The sequence below is a fragment of the Herpailurus yagouaroundi genome, unplaced genomic scaffold, assembly GCF_014898765.1.
Source record: "Herpailurus yagouaroundi ecotype Mexico unplaced genomic scaffold, PumYag 67641, whole genome shotgun sequence".
Classification (NCBI taxonomy): Eukaryota; Metazoa; Chordata; class Mammalia; order Carnivora; family Felidae; genus Herpailurus; species Herpailurus yagouaroundi.
In genome coordinates, this window is record NW_024420442.1 from 2,154,347 (window position 1) to 2,181,700 (window position 27,354).

General features: G+C 45.6%; 1 protein-coding gene across 1 annotated transcript in view; it reads left to right on the top strand.

Annotated features, from left to right (window-relative positions):
* Positions 1–27,354, top strand: part of DOCK11 (dedicator of cytokinesis 11) — a gene marked incomplete at its 5' end in the record, with an annotated part of 155,565 nt that overhangs the window by 16,509 nt on the left and 111,702 nt on the right. The window contains 12 exons of the mRNA XM_040467960.1: positions 1,065–1,199; positions 3,569–3,746; positions 4,172–4,251; positions 5,620–5,703; positions 9,488–9,628; positions 10,788–11,000; positions 18,731–18,853; positions 20,167–20,249; positions 23,389–23,511; positions 23,712–23,788; positions 26,217–26,401; positions 26,495–26,560. Coding sequence (XP_040323894.1) covers positions 1,065–1,199; positions 3,569–3,746; positions 4,172–4,251; positions 5,620–5,703; positions 9,488–9,628; positions 10,788–11,000; positions 18,731–18,853; positions 20,167–20,249; positions 23,389–23,511; positions 23,712–23,788; positions 26,217–26,401; positions 26,495–26,560 — 1,488 coding nt within the window. The remainder of the gene's footprint in view (positions 1–1,064; positions 1,200–3,568; positions 3,747–4,171; positions 4,252–5,619; positions 5,704–9,487; positions 9,629–10,787; positions 11,001–18,730; positions 18,854–20,166; positions 20,250–23,388; positions 23,512–23,711; positions 23,789–26,216; positions 26,402–26,494; positions 26,561–27,354) is intronic.

The window sequence follows — 27,354 nt, forward strand, 5'->3', positions numbered from 1 at the left end:
AATTTTTTTTTTCAACGTTTATTTATTTTTGGAACAGAGAGAGACAGAGCATGAAGGGGGGAGGGGCAGAGAGAGAGGGAGTCACAGAATCGGAAGCACGCTCCAGGCTCTGAGCCATCAGCCCAGAGCCTGACGCGGGGCTCGAACTCACGGACCGCGAGATCGTGACCTGGCTGAAGTCGGACGCTTAACCGACTGCGCCACCCAGGCGCCCCTAGACTTGACTTTTTAAAAAGCTTATTTTCAGTTATTTTGAGAGAGAGAGATAGCAAGCAAGCAGGGGAAGGGCAGAGAGAGAGGGAGACAGAATCCCAAGCAGGCTCCGCACTGTCCGCACAGACCCCCTCCCGTGGGGCTCGAACTCACAAACCATGAGATCATGACCTGACCCCAAATCAAGAGGTGGGCGCTTAACTGAGCCACCCAGGTGCCCCAATGCCTTGTCAACTTTAAAGTGTTAAAACAGTGGCGCCTGGCTGACCCACTCAGAAAAGCATGTGACTCTTGATCTCGGGGTTGTAGGTTCGAGCCCCACATTGTGTGTAGAGATTCCTTAAAAATCTTAAAAAAAGGGGCACCTGGGTGGCGCAGTCGGTTGAGCGTCCGACTTCAGCCAGGTCACAATCTCGCGGTCCGTGAGTTCGAGCCCCGCGTCGGGCTCTGGGCTGATGGCTCGGAGCCTGGAGCCCGTTTCTGATTCTGTGTCTCCCTCTCTCTCTGCCCCTCCCCCGTTCATGCTCTGTCTCTCTCTGTCCCCCAAAAATAAATAAACGTTAAAAAAAAAAATTAAAAAAAAATCTTAAAAAAAAAAATAAAGTGTTAAAATGTGTTAAAAAACAAAAAAAGGTCTTCTCTAGATTAACTGAGAGGAAATCCCTTGGCTTGAAATTTCTCATCTTAAGAAAGTGAAGATAATTGTAATTCCTGATAACTTCTCAGAGTTGTCTGAAGATTGTCCAGATGTAATGACTGTGGCAAGCCCTTCAAGGTTTTTAGTTCGAATAAGCTGTTCAAATGCATTGTATATGTAACAAATGTATCATTGCTGGGTTTTCCCCTTGTAGGTATTCAAGAGACGGTATTTTTACTTGACTCAACTTCCTGACGGTTCATATATTCTCAATTCCTATAAAGATGAGAAAAATTCAAAAGAATCTAAAGGTTGCATCTACCTGGACGCCTGCATCGACGTTGTTCAGGTAAGGCTATAGACGTTATCTTTTCTTCTCTTTCTTCTTCTTCTTTTTTTAAATGTTTATTATTTTTTGAGAGAGAAAGAGAGCCCACGCATGCCTGCGCACGTGCGCGCGCGCACACACACACACACACGCACTCGCCGGGGAGTGGCCGAGAGAGGGAGACAGAGGATCAGAAGCAGGCTCTGTACTGATGCGAGGCTCGAACTCACGAACCGTGAGACCATGACCTGAGCCAGAGTCGGGCACTTAACCGACTGAGCCAGCCAGGCGCCCCTCCTTCTCTTTCTTGAAGAGGGTTCTCAATCAACTATTAAGAACGTCAGCATTTTTCTGTCTTGGTCAGTGGCATCTCCGTCCACCAAAACATTTACACTAGGAACCTGTTCTCGCTCTGTGCCAGTATTCAGTCGGAGTCTGGCTCCGAAGTGCTTCTTGATCTCTTCCCTTCTTGCCATTCCCTTCCTCTGGTTCTCCTTTTTGTCTGTCTTGCCCATCTTCCTCAGACATAGATAGGGTCCTTCACTTGTCTACTTAAAACCTCTTGGTTCTTGATTTATTATCTTGCAGTGGGAGAGCTGAACCTCTTACTGTGACCTTACAGGTTACAGTGATTTGGCCTCACCCCGCTTTCTAACCTCATGCCCCCTGCTCCCCTTATACAGCTCATGTTATACTCTACTCCGCTCATGTTGGGATTAGAGGGACTGTCTCTTAATTCATGTCTCTGTCCCCTGTAATAATTAGCAGCGTTGTGGACTGAGTAGAGGCTTCGCAAGTGTTTGCTGATTTGAATTACCGAGGGGCCATGGACAAAGAGGCAAGGGGAGACAGGGCAGACAGATGGCGTAAGTAGGAAGTCGATTGGTCAAGAGATGGAGCCATCACTACAGAGCCAGCTGATGAAGAGACAGGAGATGCTGGTTCAGTGTCCTCATCCTGCCTGAATCTTATTATCAATCCCACTTACTATGAATTCAACTCAAATGAGATTGTCATGCGGATCGAATAGAAAACACTTTAAAAAATAACAAGATCTGGGTCGCCTGGGTGGCTCAGTCGGTTAAGCATCTGGGTCTTGATTTTGGCTCAGGTCACGGTCTAACGGTTCATGAGGTTGAGCCCCATGTCGGGCTCCGCGCTGACAGCATGGAGCCTGCTTGGGATTCTCTCCCCTCCCCGCCCTCACCACCACCACCACCCCCCCCCCGCCCTGCCCCTCCCCAGCTTGCACGTGAGTCTGCATACGTGTCTGTGTGGGTGTGTGCACATGCACGCTCCCTCCCTCTCTCTCAAAATAAACGTTTAAAAAATATATTAAGATCTATGTAAATAAAAGTTACCTATATATAGAAAGCTACAGCTTTCTTATCTTACTGGAATAAAGAAGGTACGTGATTCCTAGATTTTCTCGATTAGCTCCAGTCCAGATTGACCGCCCTTTATAATGTTCCCAGCCGCTGCTTTCTCCTTGCATTTATGATTCCCCCTCCCAAATATTTTCAAATATATAAATCTTGATGATTTGCTACCGCCGTTTGATTTCATGCTTTGCTGTACTTTGAAGATGAGAAGGAGGAACTTTGTTGGTTCCTTCTTGAATGATGACCACGTGGTGGAAAATGACTGATTCATGAACCTTTCTTGAAATTAATGCTGAGGTAGTGGGGAGCGGGGAGAGTGTGTCATTTCTTTTGTCATGACAGAGAAGGTGGTAATGTAAAAGAATGTGTCATCATGTTTGAGGAGAGGAGGAGGCTTTTATTTTCCTTCTGTGCTAGTATGCAGCATAGGTCATTCCCATAATTTTTTCCGAGAGCCACAATTTAATGTGAACCAACCATAGTCTTCGTTTATGCTATTGTGATGCATTTCATGTTATGCACAGTAACGTGAATTAGGTATCGAAACCTCGTTTTATGGTGTGATATAAAGCAAGTGCCAGGTTTATTTCCAAGCACATCGGAGCTTGTTTCCAAGGGCTGATTTTGAAAATCTGTAAATATGCAAGAAAAACTTTAAGCAGGGTAGAAAGAATTAAAAACATTTGCTTATTTTGATGCTGGTGGTTCGATTCTCTAGATGGGAAAAGGCCTTAAGTGATAATCCTCAGCCAGCAAGTCATGTCTTAATGCCAACTTTGTGCATGTAGCACTGTGCCCAGTATAGAGGGGAATAAAAATGGCACATTTGACATGGTCATTCATCGTCTGGGAGTTTCTATTTCTTGTTGAAAGAAGCAATTCTTTCATGACAGTATTGACGTGCATATGTGCTGAGCAGAGGTAAAAAATAAACTAATGAAATCTAATATTGAAAAGGTAACTAACTGGACACATGCTTTTGTTTTTTCTTTTCTTCTTTTTCTCTAGTGCCCCAAAATGCGCCGTCATGCATTCGAACTCAAGATGTTAGATAAGTATAGCCATTATCTGGCTGCTGAGACTGAGCAGGAAATGGAGGAATGGTTGCTAACTTTGAAAAAGATTATTCAGATCAATACCGACAGTTTAGTGCAAGAGAAAAAGGAGACGGTAGAAACAACACAAGGTCAGAATTTTTAAATGATTCATTATCGAGGTAGAGCTCTTATCTTTAGTCCACAGGAATGTCCTTTGTGTAGGGTAAATACAGAACTCTTAATCTTGAAGGTTGACCTACTTCCTCATTAAAAGTGACTATGGAGGTTGATAGATTTTCTTTCTTTCTTTCTTTCTTTTTTTTTTTTTTTTGTTTTGAAGAGTTGATGTTTCACGGGCTCTGACACATGAAATATCACCAGACTAAAACGGATAGGGAATTCATGGCAGATTGTCAAAAGTCCATTAAAGTTTTCCCCATGCTTTCATAATCAAAATTCTTTGCAGTAAATCTAGTAGGAGAGGATGGGGTGGGAGAGATAGTTAGGATATTCTTCTTAGGTGATTAGTAATGGTCTGCATGGTTTGGAACATCTGCTTTTAATGAATTTGCAGAAGATGAAACTAGCAGCCAAGGAAAAGCCGAGAACATCATGGCCAGCTTGGAAAGGAGTATGCATCCGGAACTGATGAAGGTACATCTTTCTTATGGCAACTTGCCTTCAACTGAGACAGTGCAGGATTAGCTATTAGTTTTAATGCTGGATTCCATTTGGCAATGTCATTTCTAAGTTAAAAACCACAGCAAATTAGTGAAACAGGTAGAGATTGTAAGAGAAAAGTTACACTCCTACAGTTGGATTTACAACTATAAATCCTGCTAACAGTGTAGAATATCTTTTTTTTTCCCCCTAGATGGCAGGAGGTACTGTTAAATTTTTGTGACTTTATTAATGTCATTCATAAAATAAATATTCTTCGTTCAAGGGGTATTGATGCATATTGAACGTGATATTCAGTCGAATGATCTGCATCTGTTAATTTCATGTGAAAATCACATATTCTGTCTGTATGTAAATACATACATACACGTATATGAATAATTTCGTCAGAGAAAGATTTTGGTGACCAGACATCATTTGTGTTAATTACTCCACTCTTTGAAGTTTGAAATGAGCTAACTTGGAAAGTGTAGAGGCGATTATCCTATCTATCTTAGTAGGTTACATATTTTACTCTGTGGACTCTATACCATAGTAGAGCAGAAGCTTATACCCCATTTATTCATTTAAATCCTCGTTAAACCTGTTGATATTTTCATTTGATTCTTCTTCTTGGACTACTAAATTACATAAGCTTAGAAGTTATTTTTTTCTACTTGAAATTTACACCTCTCTTAAAAGAAAAAAAATTTCCCTTCTCTTAAACTTCACAGCAATTTTCCAAACCTTAGGAACACGCTCATGAGCCCCTGATCTAGGTTTTCTGTGATTTTGTAGATTTTAATCTATCCTTTTGGAGTCTTTGACATTCCAGGCTATACAGCCCATTATGTTTTTCCTCAAGCGGTGGAATCGGAATTGTATATGATATCCCATGGCTAGCACCGTGGGTGTGGAGAAGATAGTGTTTTGTCATTCGTTTTTCTTTTGCATTCAAATCTCTCATATTCCTTGTTTGTACTACGGTGGGTTGATCAAGATTCTTGATGTTATGAGAGGCACATAGAAGGTATAAGAACCTGATCTACAGCTTATCATGGGTCGTAGCAATGGTGACTCTCCACCCAGCACACGTTTTTTTATCGGCATTAAGTTATATGGAACTGGGAGATAGTATATTTTTTGAAGCTCTGTCAGAGGGTAGTTTCACAAACTAGGTATTTTTTAAAAATAATCTCTACACTCATCACGGGGCTTGAACTCACGACCCCCAGATCTGGAATCGCACGCTCTCCCAACTGAGCCAGCCAAGCGCCCCACCTAAACTAGATATTTAAATGTTATTTAATACTGTTTTGAAGGAAATGAAGTAACGTTCGGTGTGTGTATTTTTAATTTTAGTACGGCAGAGAAACTGAACAGCTAAATAAACTCAGCAGAGGGGACGGAAGACAGAATCTCTTTTCTTTTGATTCGGAAGTCCAGGTATCAATGACCTATTTCTTTAAATAATCAAAGAATCATCGCTTAGTCAGGTAAACAACATCTGTGAAATGTTGAAACCATTGATGTTTTGTACCACCGGGTCATACCTGTTGTTCTGTATTTGTCATGTTCACTTTGAACAAGTAGCTTAACAGCTAACTTCCTCAAGAGGACTGTCACATATGCAAATAGTTTGAGACTGAATACACATGTTTGTTTTTTTTTTCCCCCTCCTTCCCTATATTCTTTTTAGTTCATCTCACTCCTCAAAAGAGATAAATTAAAGAACCCTTGCAGATGGTGCTGGTACTCTTTTAACCCATTAAATACAAGTGTGATCCAGAGACAGCAGATCTCTGCAGTATAAAGAGGTCCTATGAGAAATGTGGTTGATTTTCCACTCTCGATGTTCATGTCTGGCTTGATCCCACTTCAAGGGGAAATTAGTGCGGGGATGTGCAGGTTTATGGGCAGTTGCATATTTTAACCTCTTTCGTGAGAGCGAGGCACTTTTTGTACTAAGATCTGTGCACTTCATGTTTAATTCCGTATTTTCTCATTCAAAGGCTGATTTGTTTAAATGGAAAAACTTGACAGTATGTAAGTGTTACAGATACATTTCTTTTTTAAAAAATTCGTTTATTTTGAGAGAGAGAAGAGAGTGGGGCAGGGCGAGGGGGAAAGACAGAGAATCCTAAGCAGGCTTCACGCTCCGCGGGGAGCCCGATGCGGGGCTCGATCTCATGACTGTGAGATCATGACCTGAGCTGAAACCAAGAGCCGCGGACGCTTAACCACCTGAGCCACCCAGGCGCCCCTACAAATATTTTTCTTAACATACTTCACGAGAAAATGGAATTATTTGGGGAAAGACGGATTCTTTTTCCACTTTTTTCTAGTGAGATTTATAATGAAAATTTTGGGATTTTTTTTGAAATCGAAAAGTTTGCATTACATAAATAGCATTTATGTTTTTTTCTCAGTGAAAATAGATCAGAAAAATATAATTTGGGGAAGACTGATTTTGTTTCTGCTTTGCACGGTTTTTTAATTTTTTTTTTTTAATTTGACACGGGAAAAGTATATAGTCTATCAATAATGCAGGCATTTTTCCTTAATAAAAATACCATATGAGAAAATAATTTTGGAGGAAAAATTTTAAAACATGTTTTATCTCCTTTTTTCTTTCTTTTTTTTTAAAGTTTATTTATTTATAAATGTTTATTTTTGAGAGAGAGCACAAGTTGGGGAGGGGCAGAGAGAGAGAGAGAGAGACAGAATCTGAAGCAGGCTCCAGGCTCTGAGCTGTCAGTGGAGAGCCCGATGTGGGGCTCGAACTCACAAAACCGTGAGATCATGACCTGAGCCGAAACCGAGCGTCGGATGCTTAACCGGCTGAGCCACTCAGGCACCCCTCTCCTACTTTTTTTCCGTAGCAATATTAGATTGCTTGTGTAAGTTATGTGATTTAAATAAAAAGGGGGGGTACAGTAGGACCTTCGGAGTACTGGTTCTTAGATACTCATTCAGAAAGTTGCTGATTCCAAACAAGCCTGAGCCTTTCATAGAGCCCTGCCGACCCCCCCCCCCCCCCCCGCCACACGATTGGGCTCTAATTGGACATGTCAGGCTCTTTCCTTGTATACAAAGAAGCCAATTGACTGTGGTTGAAACTCAATCCAGTATCTTTAAAAAATTTGTGGTGTAGTGTTTTTGTGGTCATGGAACTGAACTCAAGCATAAAAGCAGTTATCAGTGAGCTACAATCGTCGGTGAAGAATTCACCATTGCAGTGACACTTGGACGCCCAAAACGGTTGATTGTAATGGAGGGAAGGCAGTGTCCTTGCAGAGAAATCTGTGTCGTATGTGTTGCGTCCCTTTTCTGGGTGAAGTGCCATCATCCTATGCTGTCAGCCTTCTCTTTTGACCCCAGTACGATGTCTTGAGAGAGACTCTCTACCCCCGACCTTAGAGCATAAAGACCACCTCGGCAGACCTGGGGGAAGGTTCTGTGTCCCAGCGTCTGTACTTGGAGGCCTCGGAAGGGAAAGGATTTGGGGGCTGGGGTGGTTTAGTCCAGTTTTCCTCACATTCCGCTGTCTCAGGAAGCTAGAAAGGAGAGCAGATAAATGGGCGGAAATTAGAAGTGATCTCCATGGCAATGACTGGCCTCAGCCGGCTTTACAGATAAGTGTTCAAGAGGGAGCTGTCTAGTCCCACACATTTGTGCTCGGTTTGTAGATAAATAGACCCGGGAGGAAAAGGGTGCTTCCAGGTACGAATGTTATATGTAGGCCTGTTGAAGGAGGATTTTTTTTGGTCAGTGATGCCGGCTAGGTCAGAAGGGCTATAATTATCCAAGATTCTTCCGGCACAATACCTGTTTTGGCTTGAATTACTTAGGCAATTGAGAAAAAGCCTTGGGTTTCTTGGCTTGAGCTATCCATATTGGCAGTATATTCTACTCCGATTCACCGAGTCCTTTCCGCCTCCCCGGTCGCCGATCTTCTGGTATAGTGAGCTGTGCCACAATCCATGCATCCCCTCCCGTTGGTGAACACAACGTTAAATCTGTTCGGATATTCAGAACAAACGGACGGACTCCGATCGCCTGAGCTGTGGGAGCCGAGGAGGAGGATTCTAGGAGTTTCTTTGAGGAGGGACAGATTCCTCCCTTGCCGAGAGGAATTCCTTGACTCCCAATATCTGTTTTTAAAACTAAAAAAAAAAAAAAAAAAAAAAAAAAATTGAAATACCAGTAATTTAAGAAAAGTCTCTCTCTCTCTGGCAGCCAGGGTACAGCCCCCAGCTCTGTGAGAAGCTGAGCTCATTGTTTGTCACTTTTCGAAGCAGACGCCTCTCCCTCTGTTCATCATTTAAACGTAGGTGGTCCCCAGGGTCTAGTTCACATCTCCAGCCCAGACCCCGGCTCCCTCACTCCAACCGAACACATCCCACACTGAGCTCACCGTCTCTACTCCCCCTCCCCCCATATCTGCTATTCTTTTTTATTCCGCAGCTGAGTTCCTAACAGCACAGTCAATTAGGGACCACCGTGTCATTCTGGATGCCTCGCATGTCCATTCGTGGCACTTTTGCCCCCCCTGCACACCTCATAAAAGACAACAACAAAAAAATCTCTATCATCCTGGAACGTATGTTTTGTGGGGAAGGCCCGTCACCACTAAGTACATACCAAAAAAGTCGTGTTAGCGAACTTAAATCAAGGAAAGGGAGTGTATAGACTGTCAGAGTGTGCAGTTCTCTATAGGGAGTGAAGGAAGGTCTCTGTGGAAATGCCAAGTGACCGGAGACATGAATGAAATTAGGGAGTAAGGCATGCATCTAACTGACAGAACAGCAAGTGCAAAGGCCCTGAGGCGGGAGTGTGCTTGGGGTCTTGGAGAAATAAACAAGGAGGCCAGTGTGGCTGGAACCGCGCGTGTGGGTGGGGGGGAGGCAAGAGTGGTGGGGGATGGGGTCAGAGGAGTTGGGGGAGGTAGGGACTCACGTCCTATAGGGCTTTGTCGGCCATGGTACAGACCTGTGACTTTTCCAATGCCTTAGATCAGAGTCTCATCATCTCCCTCTAGGATTTCTCTGTCGGTGTTTGAACCTTAGTGTAAGAGCTCTACAAAGGCTTACCGAGTGAAAAAAATAAAATAAAAAGTTCAAATGAAGTATGAATAGAAAACTGTAGGGTTCTGCGGTTTTTACTTAAAGACCTATATTCCTATGAATCCTCTTTTTAACAAAATGACTTCTTCTCCTCTGTTTTGTAGAGGTTGGACTTTTCAGGAATCGAGCCTGATATAAAGCCATTCGAGGAAAAGTGCAATAAACGTTTCCTGGTAAACTGCCATGATTTAACTTTCAATGTCTTGGGTCAAGTTGGAGACCATGCAAGAGGACCGGCCACAAATGTATGTATGACTTGTCCTTCCACCTCCCCTAAAGCAGGGCATTGAGGAAATGCTGTTTTTGCTTTGTCACTAGAACGAATTTATGGGATTTGACACGGAGGCATTTCGTGTCATTTGGCATTTCTCTTTGGCCAAAATATGAATATGGTCTCGTCTTGAGAGGATTCCCGAACGTCTTGACCTATTCAAAACAGCAGATAGAGAAGGGTGTTGACGTTCACAAGGGACATGTCCCCAGAACCTGGAAAATCCTCCTTGTTGCGAATTCTCCCAGAGAATAGGACTTCTTCTGTGACCTGGCCCATCACGGGGTGTCCCCAGGCGGGGATACGGATGCTCTGCAGTCAGCTAGCCTCACTCGTTCTCCTCGAGTGAGTTCATTTTGTTCTTCACCGAAAACTGTAATTAGTAGCTGTCACGGATCATTTGAGTTACTCAGAAATACTTGCAACTGTAAATGTTAAATCACCAAAGAGACGGCGTTTTCTGTCCATCTTTAGTTTTTGGTTCTGGCTTTGTCTTTGAAAAGTATCCACAGTGAGGATTTAGTCCCTTCCAAAGTAGCTGCAAGGCACCGGCAGACTTTCTGTGGATAAAGGGTTAATCTTTATGCCGTTTGGCACAAAATCGCTCTTTGTGACCGGCTTTCAAATGCCATCTGTAGGGAGGAATCCTGGCCTTCCCAAACTGCTGACGGGGCAAAGCTTTTGTCAAGTAATTTGATGTTGATGGATATTAGCACTTATTAAATGTATCATCAAGTAAGCGGTAGCATAACAAAAGGGAAGATTTAGGTCTATTCTACAATATTGGCATTATTTTTCAGTAATGTCAGTAAACCTACCGAGAATTACATTTTATTCATAGAACAATTGGCGTGCTTTAAATGTGCCTTCGGAGTTGGACGCGTTAGAAAAAACATACGACTTGTAAAATTATTTACGCCTGACAAAAGTGAACATTTGATAGCCTGTTATTTTAGAATACTCTTTCTTATATGCAAACGAGCCCGAAAGCCGTCGTCGTCGTAGCTGTTCTACTCAGAAAAGAGCCGTAATCACCGCGCCTCGAGGAATAAAAACATTGTTTTGTCCTGTGTCTTCCCTCCCGCACCCCACCGAAAGGTCTTCGCTTCAACATGCCCTTGTTTTCATTCCAGGTTGAACCCTTTTTTATCAATCTCGCTTTATTTGATGTGAGGAACAATTGTAAGATTTCAGCTGACTTCCACATAGACCTGAATCCCCCGCCTGTCCGTGAAATGCTGTGGGGTGCTTCTGCGCAACTGGCCGCCGACGGACACCCGAGAAGCTCTTTACCAGAGTCTTTTATTCATGGAGTTGCAGAATCCCAGTTACGCTACATAAAGCAGGTAGAGCGCGATCTTCTAGCGTTCGGAATAAGAAACGGAAAGCCCCTTGGGTGGTTTCATCCGCTCACACGATGCTTTCGTGGGCGTCTCTTGTAAAGGTGTGTGTCTAGATGTTTTCCCCTGGGGACTGACGTTAGAGGGACAGGATGGAAACCAGCATGCGCCGGTAGTGGGTCAGCGAAGTCACCTTTTCAGCGGGACCGTGACGGGACTCTCAGAGGAAGTATCCTGTGAGCTGGACAACGAAGGTGACACGGACAGGCACAGACACACGGCCACACTCGGGCACACTTCTGAGCAAGGCAGTAGGTGCCTGAAAGGCCAGTTTCTCTGAAGAAAGAAATTGACCCGACGATCATCTCCTGTCCCTAATTCCCATTTCCATTAGTAGGTAGCTTGTGTTTGCTTTTGGTTTTTGTCTTGGTGCGCAGTCTTTATTTCAGAGATTTCTTAAGACACCATTAGGTTTTTCCTTAGGTTTTGTTTTGTTTTTTAATTTTTGAGGGAGGGAGAGAGAGACAGAGATTGTAAGCGGGGGAGGGGCAGAGGGAGAGGGGGACACTGACAGCAGTGAGCCCGATGCGGGGCTCGAACTCAAAAAATCATAGGCTCATGACCTGACCTGAAGGTAGACGCTCGACCGACTGAGCCACCCACACGCCCCTTCCTCAGATTAAAAAAAAATTTTTGTTTGAGTTTTATTTAAGTAATCCCTGCACCCAGTGTGAGGCTCGAACCCACAACCCTGAGATCAAGAGTCACGCGTTCTTCTGACTGAGCCGGCTTTGTGCCCCCACATTAGATTTTTCCTTAGGACATGAGCAGAGGTCACCCCCTTGCAGAAACTTAGGAACTGTGTACAGAACTTTACAGAACAGAGGATAACGCTGTAGCCGAAGCCTGACTATGGATCCAAGAATGGAGTTCCCAGCAGACTCCATGAAGAAGAGGAAATTAGGCAAGGAAGGGAAGGTGCCCATCTGAGTGAAATTTCGGCCACCATCAGGGCAAATCTTGTGATGGTCACAGACTGGAGGCTCTCTTTCCAGAAGGTTCGAGAACAACCTAGGGGTTCCATGTGTCTATCTGGCTACACCCCTGGCTGCGGTGCCATTAAGGTCAGTGTCCCTCAAATTCCTGGCCAGCCAACCCCCCTACAGCAAAAGGTCCCCACAGATTCCTCCAGAAATTATTCCTGTCGGTGGCTTGGCAGTGGATGCCCCAGAGCCGGTCTCCCATGTTGTCTGGAATCTGGAAGCTTCATTTGTGAGCTGGCAGTGTTCATGCTGACCCCACATGAATAGGTAGTTTTAATGGAGCATAAAGGGTCTTTATAACGAGGAGTTCTGGTTGCAGAGCAACAGGAGGGAGCTGCTCATGTCACATATGTAATGCTGTGCCCTTCTGTCTTGTCTGGTGCAAAGAAGCCCCTTCACAAGGAGCCTGACGCTTCCCTGCCATTTTGACCTCTGACCAGACTGGCAGCCATGAGAGGTTAGGCAGAGCAGAACTGATGGTCTTCCTTCTCGACTTTTGCAACTCCAGGGAAAATAGAATGTAGCATAGGGTTTAAGTTTCTGCTTTCTTTTTTTCAACGTTTATTTATTATTGAGAGAGAGAGAGAGAGAGAGAGAGAGAGAGAGAGAGAGAAAGCGAGCGGGGGAAGCGCAGAGAGAGAAGGAGACACATAATCTGAAGCAGGCTCCAGGCTCCGAGCCGTCAGCACAGAGCCTGATGTGGGGCTCGAACCCACGAACTGTGAGATGATGGCCTGAGCCGAAGTCGGCCGCTCAACCACCCAGGCGCCCCTAAATTTCTTTTTGTTAATGTATATTTATTTGGTTTTGAGAGAGAGAAAGACAGAGCATGAGTTGGGGAGGGGCAGACAGAGAGGGAGACACAGAATCCGAAGCAGGCTCCAGGCTCCGAGCTGTCAGCACAGAGCCCGACTCTGGGTTGGAACCCACGAACCGTGAGATCATGACCTGAGCCGAAGTCAGACGCTTAACCGACCGAGCCACCCAGGTGCCCTTCTTTTTTTTAATGTTTATTTGTTTTTGAGAGAGAGAGAGTCAGGGAAGGGCAGAGAGGGAGAGGGAGGGGGAAAGAATCCTAACCAGGCTCCACACTTTCAGCGCAGGGCCCGATGTGGGGCTCGAGCTCACGAACCATGAGATCATGATAGCTGAAATCAAGAGTCGGAGGCTCAATCGACCGAGCCAGCCAGGCGCCCTCTGGGTCACTCACGTCCTTAAAGGCTCTTATAGTATTCCATTGACGTACCTAACCAGGATATTTGTAATTTGGGGGTATCGTAAATAACACTGCTTTGAACGTCCACGTGCACACATGTTAGCTCGCTTGCTGAGATATCTCCTTAGAATAAATACCAGGCATCCGGGTTTCCTGGGTTCAGGATTATGCTCACTGGTACAGATTGCTGCATGCTGGGGGAAGACTTTACATGTACAGTGAACTTCCCTCTTTGGGCTTTCCCCATGTTGCCTCTTAGTTTGTTGCTCAGATTATACTTATCACATATGTGAACATATGTTCACTACTGCAGCATATGCTTCTGAAAGAGATTGAGCATTCGACTTCAGCTCAGGTCATGATCTCAAGGTTTGTGAGTTCGAGCCCTGCATCGGGACGGCTCGCTGCGTCAGTGCAGAGCCTGCTTCGGATCCTGTGTCCCCCTCTCTCTTTGCCCCTCCCCTGCTGGCTCTCTCTCTCTCAAAAATAAACAAACATTTAAAAAAAGACATTGAGGGGCACCTGCATGGCTCCGTCGGTTAAGCGGCAGACTTCGGCTCAGGTCACGATCTCCTAGTTTGTGGGCTCGAATCCCACGTCGGGCTCTGTGCTGACAGCTCAGAGCCTGAAGCCTGCTTCAGTTTCTGCCTCTCTCTCTGCCCCTCCCCTGCTCACACTGTGTCTCTCTCTCTGTCTCTCAAAAAAAAAAAAAAATGAACATTATAAAAAATTTTTTTTTAAATAAATTTAAAAAAGATTGAGCAAATACAGCATAAAAGTATTTAAGAGTCTGCTACGGAATTTTGCGTAAAATTTCCTGCACCGTATCAAAGAAGTCCTTTGAAGCCAGTGATGTATTTACTGTATTACTTCCCCATTGCTCAGCTTGTATGTTCAAGGCATGGAGTTGTAATTGTGGTCGTGGGCATCATCCCACCTGTAATCTAGGTCAGGAAGAAAAGCAGCAGGTTTTTTCGGTTTTTTTTTTCAATATCTCTGGTATGCCAGAATTTTCCATTGGGGTCTCATGCAATCATCACAGTGTTGTGAAATAGTATCATTACTGCTGTTGGGGAGGTGAGGGAAGGACAGATCGGGAGGTGAAGTAAGCTGGCCACCATAACGTGGTCACAGAGTGGGGAAGGCAGGCTCGGAACCAAGGTCGGGCCGAAAGACCCCAATCGACAATGTCTGGAACAACGTAAGTAAGGGCTGCGGCCTCTAACGCAGTGGTAGGAGACGCATTCGGAACGCAAGGAGGGTTCAGGGGTCGGGAGTTAACGGAGAGGGGGCTGCGCGGAAGATGTGGGGCTTGACAGAAACCTCAGGAGTACATGAGAGGTGAGAAGGGGACAGCGATGGGCAGTGGCCCTAAATGGCTTGATCGTCTTGCACCCTTTTCAGGTCAGCTGATGATGATACCAGGAGGTGGTCATTTACTCCAATTAGTTGAACATTCTATTTTGGAGAAGGTCCCCCCCCCCCCTACTTCTTCCCATTTACGACTAGGAAGCCGTGCTGTGTCAGAGAGAGACTGGATGTTAGCAGATCGGAGCCCAAATCCCAGCTTGTCGGTTCTTGAGCAGTAACAACAAGTCTTGGTGCCATTGTGTTTCTCTTGCTCCTTTACGGAGTCCCTTATTTTCACCACACCCCAGCAAAGTAGGTGGGTACTGTGACCATACCCATTTTACAGATGAGCACACTGAGGCACAGAGCCCTCCAGGAGTAGCTTGCCCAAAGTCCCAGAACTTAGAAGATGAAGGACAGGACCCGAAACTGGCTCTGGCCAGTTTCAGAGGCCAGGTTTTTACCCCTGTACAGTACTGCTTCCGTGTCACCCTAGAAAGAGGGGAAACTACCCAGTTCCCCAGGCATTTCCAGAAAGGACTTTCGGGCAGCTCCGTCCCTTCCAGCAGGGCTATTCAGATGGCAGCATTATCTATAGGAAGAGGCAGCTCCCAGGGTTTGGTGGACGGTGGGTGTTTGGGGGCCATTCTAGGCCCTCCATTGCCATCTGTTCATTGGAGTCTTTCTCTCCAGTGGCTTCCCTGAGGACCAACAGGGTGACCACAGGAGAAGGAAGGAGTTGGATCCATCGAGTAGTTCTGCCTCCCTGACATCAAACAGTCACTATGACCAGTCCCTTTATTCTCAGTTGCCTGGCACTTTCTTCCCAGATGCCCTGACAGAGCTCGGCCCCCCGTGCCTCCCAAGGTCAGACCTGATTTACTTTGGATTGGGGTTGTGGGGGAGATGCTGACTCGTGGGGGCCTGCCTCCCTGTGGCTGTGTGGGCTCCCCCCCTGGCGGGGGGAGCAGTTGTTGGGCTGGGGAAAGGGTACAGACTCCCCCCCCCAAAGCCTTGCCGTGCTATGGGGTATGTAAGTGCCGGGCGCTGGGATGGGGGGACTCGACCCACTCTTCAGAGGGAGAGGGGCACTGAAGTGGGTTAGAATTACCCTGGGGCTGGGGGCAGGCACACCCATGCCTCCTTGGTGGGAAAGGATGGCTGGGCCAGAGGCCTTGTCTACAAGGGCCAGACTCCCAGCCCATATGGCATTCCCGGGCACTCTCTGGCTACCCTTCTGTGTTCTGGGGACAGGGAGAGGGCACCTCGCTCTCTGAAAGCACCTTGCTCCTCGCCACTGTCAGAGTTTTCCAAATTCTAATACTCCTTGCTGGCATCCGTGTGGGAAGATGCTCAGCGTCCCGGGAAGGGAGAATAGCAGGTGCTCAGTGAACGTTAGCTGTCACAATAACCAGTATTGCTCTTCTCATCCGGCCTCGTTGTGTGAGATGTTGGATGCGTGCGCTCCAGGGCTGAGGCAGCATAGCCTGGGCTATATGTATAGTCTGGAAGCTGTGGTTGCCAGGCTCCTCTGCCCACTCACCGCATGCGCTTGGATAAGCCTCGTTTTTCCCCCTCTGTAAAATGGGTATGTCGTAGTGCCTGCATTCAAGGGTTTTTCTGAAGACTAAGGGATATAACGCACAAAAACCATCCGGGACAGCTAGGTGACAACCGGGAAGGGTGAGGTTCTGCAAGGTCAGCAGGGGCTAGCTGCCAGGCGCCTCTCCACGCCCGAGCAGCATGTTCCTGGGAGTACCAGAGATCCAGGGGCGCCTGGGTGGCTCAGTTGGTTAAGCGTCTGACTCTGGTTTCGGCTCAGGTCGTGATCTCAACGGTTCGTGTGTTCAAGCCCAGCTTCGGTCTCTGTGCTGACAGTGCGGAGCCTGCTTGGGATTCTGTCTCTCCCTCTCTCTCTCTCTCTCTCTGCCCCTCCCCTGCTCATGCTCTCCCTTTCAAAATGAATTAAAATTAAAAAAAAAAAAAGAAACCAAGTTCTGTGACCTTGCAGTGCTTTGGGCCACTTTAGTAGTGACTGGGTACCTAACGTGCAGTACATGGAAACCATACAGGAAATCTTTGGAATAGCTATTACCATCCTCGGCCCCATTTTGCAGATGAGAATCCCGAGGCATAGACACAGGACGTGACTTGCCTAAACCTATAAATTTTTTTTTTCAACGTTTATTTATTTTTGGGACAGAGAGAGACAGAGCATGAACGGGGGAGGGGCAGAGAGACAGGGAGACACAGCATCGGAAACAGGCTCCAGGCTCTGAGCCATCAGCCCAGAGCCCGACGTGGGGCTCGAACTCACGGACCGCGAGATCGTGACCTGGCTGAAGTCAGACGCTTAACCGACTGCGCCACCCAGGCGCCCCAACTTGCCTAAACCTATAAATGGTGGAGCCAGAATTTCAACCCAGGAAATTTGACTCCCAAGCAGTTTTTAACCACTTCCTTCCCTGCTCGAGGCTTGGGAATTCAAAGGTGAATCTGCCGTTCTTAGGGTCCTTACAAGTCGTTGGATTTGCAGGGGAATGACTGGGGGTCTTACACTGAGTTTTCTCCTCTTTGCTGTATGCTGTAGAGTGTTCTCTCCAGAGCAGATGAGATAATGTGTCTGAAATGTTTTGAAAACTGGAACGCATGATCTTAACACAGTTGGTAATATACCAAGTAGCAAAATAAAACTTGGTAGAGTCCCAATGATGGCTTTTTCCATTTGAATTCATTTGTGCGGCGCTCCTTGGAACAACAGACATAACCAACTAACAGGCTGTTTGGCAGATAATGTATTTGGAAGGAGCTGAGCTGGACAGCGGATGACATGGTCGTTTCACATGTATTCATAGGAAACGTAAGGGGCGCCTGGGTGGCTCGGTTGAGCCTCCGACTTCAGCTCAGGTCATGATCTCACCGTCCGTGGGTTCGAGCCCCACGTCGGGCTCTGTGCTGACGGCTCGGAGCCTGGAGCCTGCTTCAGATTGTGTCTCCCTCTCTCTCTCTGCACCTCCCCTGCTCATGCTCTCTCTCTGTCTCTGTGTCTCAAAAATAAACAGTAAAAAAAATTAAAAAGAAAAAAGAAAACGTACGTAACTTTGGTCGCGTCTGCATTCGTGTCCTCAAATGGAGCGTGCAGGAGAAAATGACATTTTGGATCCTCTGTCCCCACATTGAAAGCTGGAGCTCTTTAACTGCAGTGAAGTATTTTATTTTCTTCCTCTCAGCTGCAATTAGTATTAATTGTGAGTGAATTGCTCTGGAGTTACGCACAGCTACTTTTGAAAAGACATATCCAGTTCCACTTGAGAAGTGCACACTATTTTAGCACATGCCGACGAAGCCGAACAATACGCGCTGTCTTAATTAGGCCGAAGAATGTACCTTGCAGACACAGCCAAACACAAGAGGCTAAGCCGCAATGGTGACAGCTGCCCCTCAGGGACTACTAGATGTGAAGTTGGTGACAAAATAGAAAACCTGAGGGTGCCTGGGTGGTGCGGTCTGTTAAGCATCCAACTCTTTTAAAAAATTTTTTCATGTTTATTTTGGAGAGAGAGAGAGAGAGAGACAGAGCATGAGCGGGGGAGGGGCAGAGAGAGAGGGAGACCCACAATTGGAAGCAGGCTCCGGGCTCCGAGCCGTCAGCACAGAGCCCGACGCGGGGCTCGAACTCACGAACCGTGAGATCATGACCTGAGCTGAAGTCGGACGCTTAACCGACTGAACCAGGTCCCCAAGCGTCTGACTCTTGATCTCGGCTCAGGTCACCATCTCACGGTCTGTGAGTCTGAGCCCCGCATCGGGCTCTGTGCTGGCAGCGCGGAGCCTGTTTGGAATTTTCACTCCCTCTCTCTCCCTCTCCCCCACTTGTGCCCTCTCTCTCTCAAAATAAATAAACATTAAAAAATTTTTTTAAATAGAAAATCTGTTTTGAAAGAAGTATTGGGAGTTTTAGAAACTGTATGAAAGGAAACGCTGTCTATTTTCAGGGTCCTGGACACGACCCTGTTTTGGATGTCAACATGCTATGCTAAACACACTACTAGGAACCATTAGCCACGCAACTATATGTATGAAGTTACATAAAAACATCTAATGGAAGCCATTTTTTTTTTCCCCAGGGAATTTTCTCGGTGACGAATCCACATCCTGAAATTTTTCTAGTTGCGAGAATTGAAAAGGTGCTCCAGGGAAACATTACACACTGTGCAGAACCCTACATCAAAAATTCAGACCCAGCAAAGGTATTTATAAAGATCGTTTGCGAGCGTTTCAGCCTAATGTAAAAATTGCGTTTTACTGGTGTATTTAACGGTATTGTTAATGAACCCTCAAGAAAACCTCATTCTCTCAGTACACGGTATATTCTGGAAATACTGTATGCTATGTGAGTATGCATGCTAAGCTTGAACGTGACTTTTGTCCGTTTTATGTTCTGTTTACTTGACAGTCTGATTTCTGGTTGCTTATCAAAGTAAGAGCTAAAGGCTTTTAGGCGACATCTGTTCATTGACGCCGTATCCTTGGCGATAGCTGTTCTTTATTTCCAGCCCTCACATACAGCCCTAGAATGTCAGAGCTGGGAAGTCCGGCCCCGCAGTTCCCAAATGCCGGTCTGCACTGAAATTTCCTCCTGTCTGTGATACGAAAAGAAAGACAGGAGAAGGAGTTCAACGCAGGAAGCTGAATGTATTCAGTTCGAGGGGCTGCCCTTTATTCTGAGATTTTTGTTCTTCCTACGTTTGAAACATCACACCGATGAGTCTTTTTGTGAAATGTTGGCATTTTAAATGGTAGCGATGGTTTTTACTGCTGGGTGTCTTCGGATGGCATGTAATCATCCAAATGTCTGGATCACGAAATCCGCACTTTGGCAATCGGCGACGTGGTCCTTTCCCCTCATTTTATAAATGAGAAGACGGAGACGGAGGCCCAGAGAGGGGAAGCGTTCATGGCACAGCTCATTAGCTGTGCTAATTTGTGTGTTTGGGGGTCGGGGGGAGTCTCCAGGACGTAGATAAAGGCCTGCTAGCATTTCGCATCCCAAGGGATAAGCATCCAGCCAGCATTTCACAGCCTGTTGAGACTCTATGGGCCGTTAATCTTTTGTCATCTCCTAGTGCCTGCGCAAACAGCAGCTCCTTGCCTAACTAAACTAATTGCATTGACTCTTGGTCACTCGGCTTTTATCTTGGGAGTAGAAAGGTCAACTGTATTGAGAACAAACTTCTCCCAAGAATAATGAATGTCTGCCTGCTCGTGTGTGAAAGGAAACACACATTAGACCTGCTCAGAATTTCCCCACTACGGGTCTTTGGTACAAAACGTGCCCTACGTCTATTTCCATCCAATGAGAAAACACAAAACTTTTAAGAAAACGTTGGTCCTGGAAGGTGGGTAGCATTGTGTCTTATTTGTAGCACCTTCCTTATCTCTTTGGCTGGACTTTGATGTTTTCCACGAGTAAGCGGGGGCGGGGGGGGGGGGTGTGATTTTTCGCGGCGAGTCTCTGGTAGTTTCAACAAATATGAGCGTTTCTTCTTATTTCTGACCTCAGACGGCGCAGAAGGTGCACAGGACAGCAAAGCAAGTATGTAGCCGCCTCGGACAGTACAGAATGCCCTTTGCTTGGGCTGCCAGGTTTGTGCACATATAATCCTGACCTTTCTGTTCGCCCTCCTGTGTAAAGTTCAGGGTTGTGGTCCTTGCCGGCGGCATTTAGCAGTTGGTCTCTGCCAACCCGGTTCTGTCTCGGGACGCTCATGGTGTGTCCTTCATCCGTCCGGGGCTGCGATGACAAATCATTGGAGACCGACAGTAGGCTTCAGCAACAAAACATTTCTCTCTCACGGTGCTGGAGGCTGGGAGTCTGAGATAAAGGTGCCAGCACAGCCAGGTTCTGGTGAGCAAAGCACCTTGCAGGTTGCGGACAGCCGACTTCTTCTTTGTCTTGCCGTAGCGGAAAGGAAGCGAGCTTGCTTTCTGGCCTTTTCTAAGGGTGCTAATCCCATTCACGAGGGCGCCCTCGGACCTCATCACCTGCCCCGGGCCCCTCCTCCTAATACCCATCACCTTGGGCTTTCGGTTTCCACCATGGGAACTTGGGCGGGAGGGCGCAAACGTGAAATCCGTAACAGGATATACGAACTCTTTCTCTTAAAATTCGCCGTGCATTCAAGACCCTCTCATTTCTTCATACGTCCGTGCCTCAGGGAAATCTTCTTTGGCTGGGGTTCCTGAGCTGACGGACCCCACTTAATTTTATTGCATTTCAAAGCAGAACTTATTTGCTAAACTAAGGGAATTGTTTGCCCCAGAAAACCAGCAATTGTAGGGAATTTTGTACGGCGTGCCCACTATTTCACAGTTGGCTAGGTTTAGGCTTCGAAAAGCTATCCTGGGATATTTCTGGAAAACGTACTAAAAATCAGAAGGCAAGAGAATGCGGTTAAGTGCAAGTGTGTAATTAATGAATCGACTTGCTTTTCTGGCCCTTCACAGGTAGTGTATCTGAAAGCATGTTATCTATACCTTCTGTCGTATGGTAGGTCACATTAGTTTCCCCCCCACAAGTCTACGTACAGTGACGACTTCACATGTGTTTGTTGCTTATCCCCCCTTTGAAATACAAGTTCACTGGCTTGTTTGAGGTACAGCCTGTACAGCTCCCTGGAACTTCTGGGGGAAGGGAAGGGCACCGTGTTCTGAATAATTCAATCAATTATGTTCAGTGGGTGTTGGGAAGTAGCAGAAGGGTAGGAGATTCTAAGTTAATTAACCCTTCTGTCGCTATTTATAATCGCTTCATTTTGGGGAAGGTTTCAAAATGTTTTGCGTGTCGGTAGACGAAAAGGCACATGGTCCTTGCTTCGCAGACTGGTGAAGAAAAAATGACAGCCAAGGTTAGGTGAATGGCGAAGAGGAGCAGAGGTTGTGGGTCTATTTAGGCATTATAGAAGGTGAAGCATGGCTTGTAAATCTGCACGTCCTTAGTGGTGCTGCAGCCTGAGAAGTCACTTGCTGCCGTGGTTAGTATTTATAGTTAGGCGTTAACCCTGCACAAGACAGTGGTCTAAGTGCTTAACGTGCACCTTCCCAAGAGGGGGGTACTGTTATTCCTACCCTGGAGATGAGGAAATTCAGGCATAGAACTAAAAACAAACAAACAAAAAAAACCCCCAAAAAACCCTTGGGGCACCTGGATGGCTCATTCGGTTAAGCGTCCGACTTCGGCTCGGGTCGTGATCTCGCGGTCCGTGAGTTTGAACCCCGCGTCGGGCTCTGTGCTGACGGCTCGGAGCCTGGAACCTGCTTCGGATTCTGCGTCTCCCTCTCTCTCAGCTCCTTCCCCTGTTCACACTATGTCTCTCTCTCTCTCTCTCAAAAATAAATAAGGATTTTTAAAAAAATTACCGAAAAATCCTTGTCCGGCTTCCCACAGCATGTAGCAGAGTAGGACTCAGCACCCACGGCCCATGACCTCCGCCCACTCCGGCTGTTTGATGCCGTTTTGTCAGGAGGAAAATTAATTCAAAAGTCTTCAAAGTTGGGAGCTCTGCTCCCCAGTTGTGATGAGGAATGACCCTCTTTTTTCCTTCTGGAATTGTTTTGCTCGTCAACAGCAGCAAAAACTCACTCTAAAGGCTTGCCTGGGATATTTTAACAATATATGATAAAGCCCTGTTTACTGAAAATAAAGGAGGTATGCTTCGAAGTAGGAACAGTAGTTCATGCCTAGAACCGAATCTTCAGAGGCTCTGCCAAGGGGAATTATGTTTCTGGTTAGGGCTGCTTCAGTCGGGCTGGGTGCTTGTACATTACTTTTCATTTTAGTAGTAAGTCACTGCTTACAAACGGGAGAAGGGGAAGAGGCAGGGAATAATCCAAATCCATATCGGAAACTCTATAGACCTTTTGTAAACTTTGTAAATAGATCTTAAAGATCTAGTTTCTTTTTTTTTTTAAATGTTTATTTATTTTAAGAGCGAGAGCATGAGCCTGGGGGGGGGGGGGCGGCGGGGAGTGGGGAGCAGAGAGTGAGGGAGAGCGAGGGAGACAGGGCATCGCAAGCAGGCTCCAGGCTGAGCTGTCAGCACAGAGCCCGAAGAGGGGCTTGAACTCACGAACCGGGAGATCATGACCTGAACCGAAATCAAGAGTCGGATGCCTAACAGAGGTGCCCCAAAGATCGAATTTAACGGTCCTCAACTTTGAGATACTCTTTACCTTTGATTCCAAGGCACACATTTTATATATCTGACTTGATGAATTTTCACACGTGTTTACCGTCCTGTAACTACCGCTCCAACCAAGGTCTAGAACGTGTCCATCACTTCAGAAAGTTTCCTCACACCCCTGTCCGGTCTGTCATCCCACTCCCACCGGTCAGCCATCGACCGATGGTTATCACTACCGAGGGCTTTTTTTCTACTCGAGACCTTCATGCAAACGGAGTCGTGCAGAATGTACTCTTGCGTTTGGTTTCTTGTATGAATACCCCACCGTTTAGCCATTCGCTTGTGGATGACTCTCTGGGCCGTTTCCTTTTGGGGCTATAACAAACACATCTGCTCTGAACATTTCATGCACCATGCGGAAATATGCCCAGAGTAGCGGCATGGCAGGATCAGAGGGCAGGTGTGTGCTCAACTTCATGAGAAATGGCCGAGCGAGTTTCCGAAGTCGTTTTACCATTTTGTACACATACCAGCATTAAGTGTGTCTTCGTTTCTCAGTACTTCAGAATTAAAAAAAAAAAAAAATTCTTTTGCTGTTTTAGACCCATTTTCAAAGATACTCAAGGTTCTCTGGATCTGGATGGGAGGTTTTCTCCTTTGTATAAACAAGACAGTAGCAAGCTTTCAAATGAAGACATTCTCAAGTTACTCTCAGAATACAAGAAGTAAGTGTGTTATTGTAGTAAATCAATACAATAGATGGATTATAATTTCTTAAAGTGGTAAATGTGAGTCATATATGGGAGAAGCTGAATGCTTTGGAGCATTTTTGCATTTGGAAGCATTTGGAAGTTTGCATATAGGGCAACCGGTGCATTCCGTAATCATAGATTTTAAGTATAAAATATTCTCATTTGACCCCTAGGCCGGAGAAGACCAAATTGCAGATTATTCCTGGGCAGCTAAACGTCACGGTAGAATGTGTTCCTGTGGATTTATCAAGTAAGAATTCACATGTTACAAATAAACCTTAAAGGGCTATGTTTGAATCTCAGGGTTTTTGTCTTTTCAATATATTTCTTAAGGTTTACGTGGTGTATTAAGTTCCTGGGGCTGCTGTAAGAAAAAACTACAAACTGGGTGGCTTAAGACGACAGATTTATTCTCTCCAGGTTCTGGAGGCTAGATGTCAAAGTCAAGGCATCAGCAGGGCTGTGTTCCCCCTGAATGCTCTAAGGAAGAATCACCAGTCAGGGGATGTAGGGCCTGCCCTAATTCAGTATGCCCTCATCTCAACTAATGACATCTGCAGAGACCCTATTTCCAAATAAAGTCACATTCTGAGGTTCTGGTGGCCATGAATTTTGGGAGGGACACTAGTCCATCCAGTACACATAGTGGACAGTTAACAGATTCGGAAGAGGATGAAGTTGATTTTGTCAGATGCAGTTTCATATATAATATATAATGTTGTGAGTATTCCCTAGTCAGTTTCTGTTCTGTGCCTTGGATAAGTGTCCCCAACGAAGGGATCCAAAAGGAGGAGAGTTTCTTTTCCTCTCTAAAGCCAGCAATTTCAGATCTCGGGAGAAAAATGGACAGAAGACAGAAAAGGCACTTGGTAAGAAATAAAATGGAGTGGCTAATAAGAACTGGGAAAATGTTCAAATCTTAGTACTAATGCCCCGAATGCAAATGAAAATTGCAAGATGCTTTTGCTCCTCTGTCAAATTTACGAGAATATTTAACGTGAGACTATCTAATGCTGGCTAGGTTTTAGCCAGGCCCCCTCACCGACCGTGAGGAGGACTACAGTGTGCAGGAGTACAGGAGTACAGGAGGCAATCGACATTCACCGATGTCCGTAACTAAGGCATTTTGATTCTGAGCTGCTATCTATCCATTCATTCACTGAATCAGCATTTATTGAATAAACACTTATTGCATAGCTACAAGATGCCTTGCAATTATGGGGATTAAAGTCTAGAAGGAGTGACTGACACTAAGTAAGAAAACAAACGAGCGACTCGAATCTGTGATTGGGGCGGACTGCATTAGGAAGGGGGGCCAACAGGGGCCTTCCTTCGGCTCTGGAACTGACAACATAAACCACTGTACTCTTAGGTGTTCTTTTCCATGTTGTTTATATTGGAGGGAAATTGGAAACAACCTAAGAGTCCAGCACTGTCAGTGTGGTTAAGGCAGTTACGGTCCACCTATACCGGGAGACTTTATGTAGCCCAGAGAAATGATGTTTATAAAGAACTCACTGGACAAAACGGTACATCAAATGCTAAAAATATCCCAGGGTAAAGTTCTGTATATACAGTAGGATTTTTTGTATTATTATACAGAACATGCATGGAAAGGAGACTAGAAGAAAATACGCCAAAATACTAACAGTAGTTATCTTGGGATAGTAGAGTGGTCACTTGTTTCTGTGTGCCTTTCTTCTGTATCTCCAGAGAGTCTGTTGTAAGTATCACAGTAATTGGAGGAAACCATACCCTCATCATCTATGACTCTTCCCTGGGTCTCCCTGCTCTGTCAATACCTCTGTGCAGCAAGGAGAAACCATCTGAGGGCTCCATCAGTATATGAATCCCCTCTATGCCAATGGCTACTTCAATTTTTGTTTAAACGTTTATTTTTGAGAGAGAGAGAGAGAGAGCGAGCGCGTGCGCATGAGCAGGGAAGGGGCAGAGAGAGAGGGAGACACAGAATCTGAAGCAGGCTCCAGGCTCCGAGCTGTCAGCACAGAGCCCGACGTGGGGCTCGAACTCACGAACCGCGAGATCATGACCTGAGACACAGCTGGATGCCTAACGTATTGAGCCACCCGGGTGCCCCGTGATGGCTACTTCAGTAACCCAGGCTGCCGCCCTTTTCTGAGCCTTTGTGTATTTCACCTTCGGGAGTGTTGAATTTATCACTGGTAGCACATCCCAAGATCTGTTGTTTCCAAAGGCCTCCGTTATTTCCTGGGTGAAAATTGCACCTGCACCAAGTTTTTCAGAGTGACTATCCATGAGCTAATTGGAGACCTACATTTGCTGTTAGTTCCCCGATACCGATAAAAATTTGCAGTGAAAGCTAAATTGCAGCCCTAGGAGGAGAAATGTAATGGATTTCTCTGCAGAGTTAAATTTGTCAAAATTATGATGTGTTATATTTGGCAAATCATTCCACATTGAGAAGGAACTAGCAATCCGTGTCTGGTTTGGATGGTTCCACTCAAATCAGGCCCAGGCTACGCCATCTTGTCCTTCTGGGTTCTTACAGTGGTTGTAGGACTTTCGTCAGCCGCTCAGAAATCTGTTAAATCGCTCTTTGGGAACACAGTCCACGTATATTTTTATCAATGCAGTAATGTGTCCATCATCTCACTTGTTTTCTCTTTGCCTCTTTTCTTTTTTTTTTTCCGATATAGATTGCATTACTTCCTCATATGTGCCCCTGAAGCCTTTCGAAAAGAATTGTCAAAATATTACCGTGGAGGTCGAAGAGTTTGTTCCAGAAATGACAAAATATTGTTATCCGTTTACTGTTTATAAAAACCATCTGTATGTCTATCCCTTGCAATTAAAATATGATAGCCAGAAGACATTTGCCAAGGTAACGCAGCGTGAACTGTACATTTTGGAGTGTAACATGTTATTTACCGTTCTCCGGTTCCAGGACTCATTTTGAATGATTAATCCTTTCTAGGCGAGGAACATCGCAGTCTGTGTAGAGTTCCGGGATTCAGATGAAAGCGACGCTCGCGCTCTAAAGGTTTGTTCACGATCTTGATAAGCGTGCACTTTTAGGAATGATAAAGACCATGGTACTTGGTGGCTAAGTTTAATTCGTTTAAGCACCATAAGGAAAATGTGCTAACGTGACAAAAGTAGTATTGCCTTTTCTGCCCTCACACCTTGACTGCGAGGATTAAATATTAAGAAATAACAAAACGAGGTAGGAGCATATGTAGCTTTGAAAAACGGGGGAAGCTTCATATACCAGATTTTTGCCTTTGCTCCACTTTGATTTTTCATGGCTCTGATGTGCAATCACAAGGTCATTTTCTCCTATGACCTGACAGTTTATAATGGTATCATCAGGGGACTGTAAACTCCTTTCTCCTTGAAACCTGAACAGTCTTTGAGCAAACAGAAGCACAGCATGAGTGCTTTGATCTGAGATAGGACTTCTTCTCTGTGACCGGCCAAATGGTGCCTCCGTATTATCTGACAGAGCAATCCTTAAATACCTATCACTTCATAGCGCCTTTACGTTTTCAGTCTTTAGCGCATTCATCAGAGGCCTGAGAGAGAAGTCTGAGAACATCTAGCCGTCACGAATTGTTTATCTGGCTCCCTGCTTCTCTAGCTTGAGCCTAAATCAGACAGATGGATGGCTAGGCTTCGACTCAACCCTCCTGGGGAAAGAGGCTGGAGGCCCCTAAGTCGTTGAATGTTTAATAACCCCTGCCTTTGAAAAGAGGTGGTTTTTGTTGTTCTTGTTTTTTGTTTTGTGCGTTTTTTTGTTTTTTTTGTGGGTTTTTTGTTTTTGTGTCGTTCCTCCCC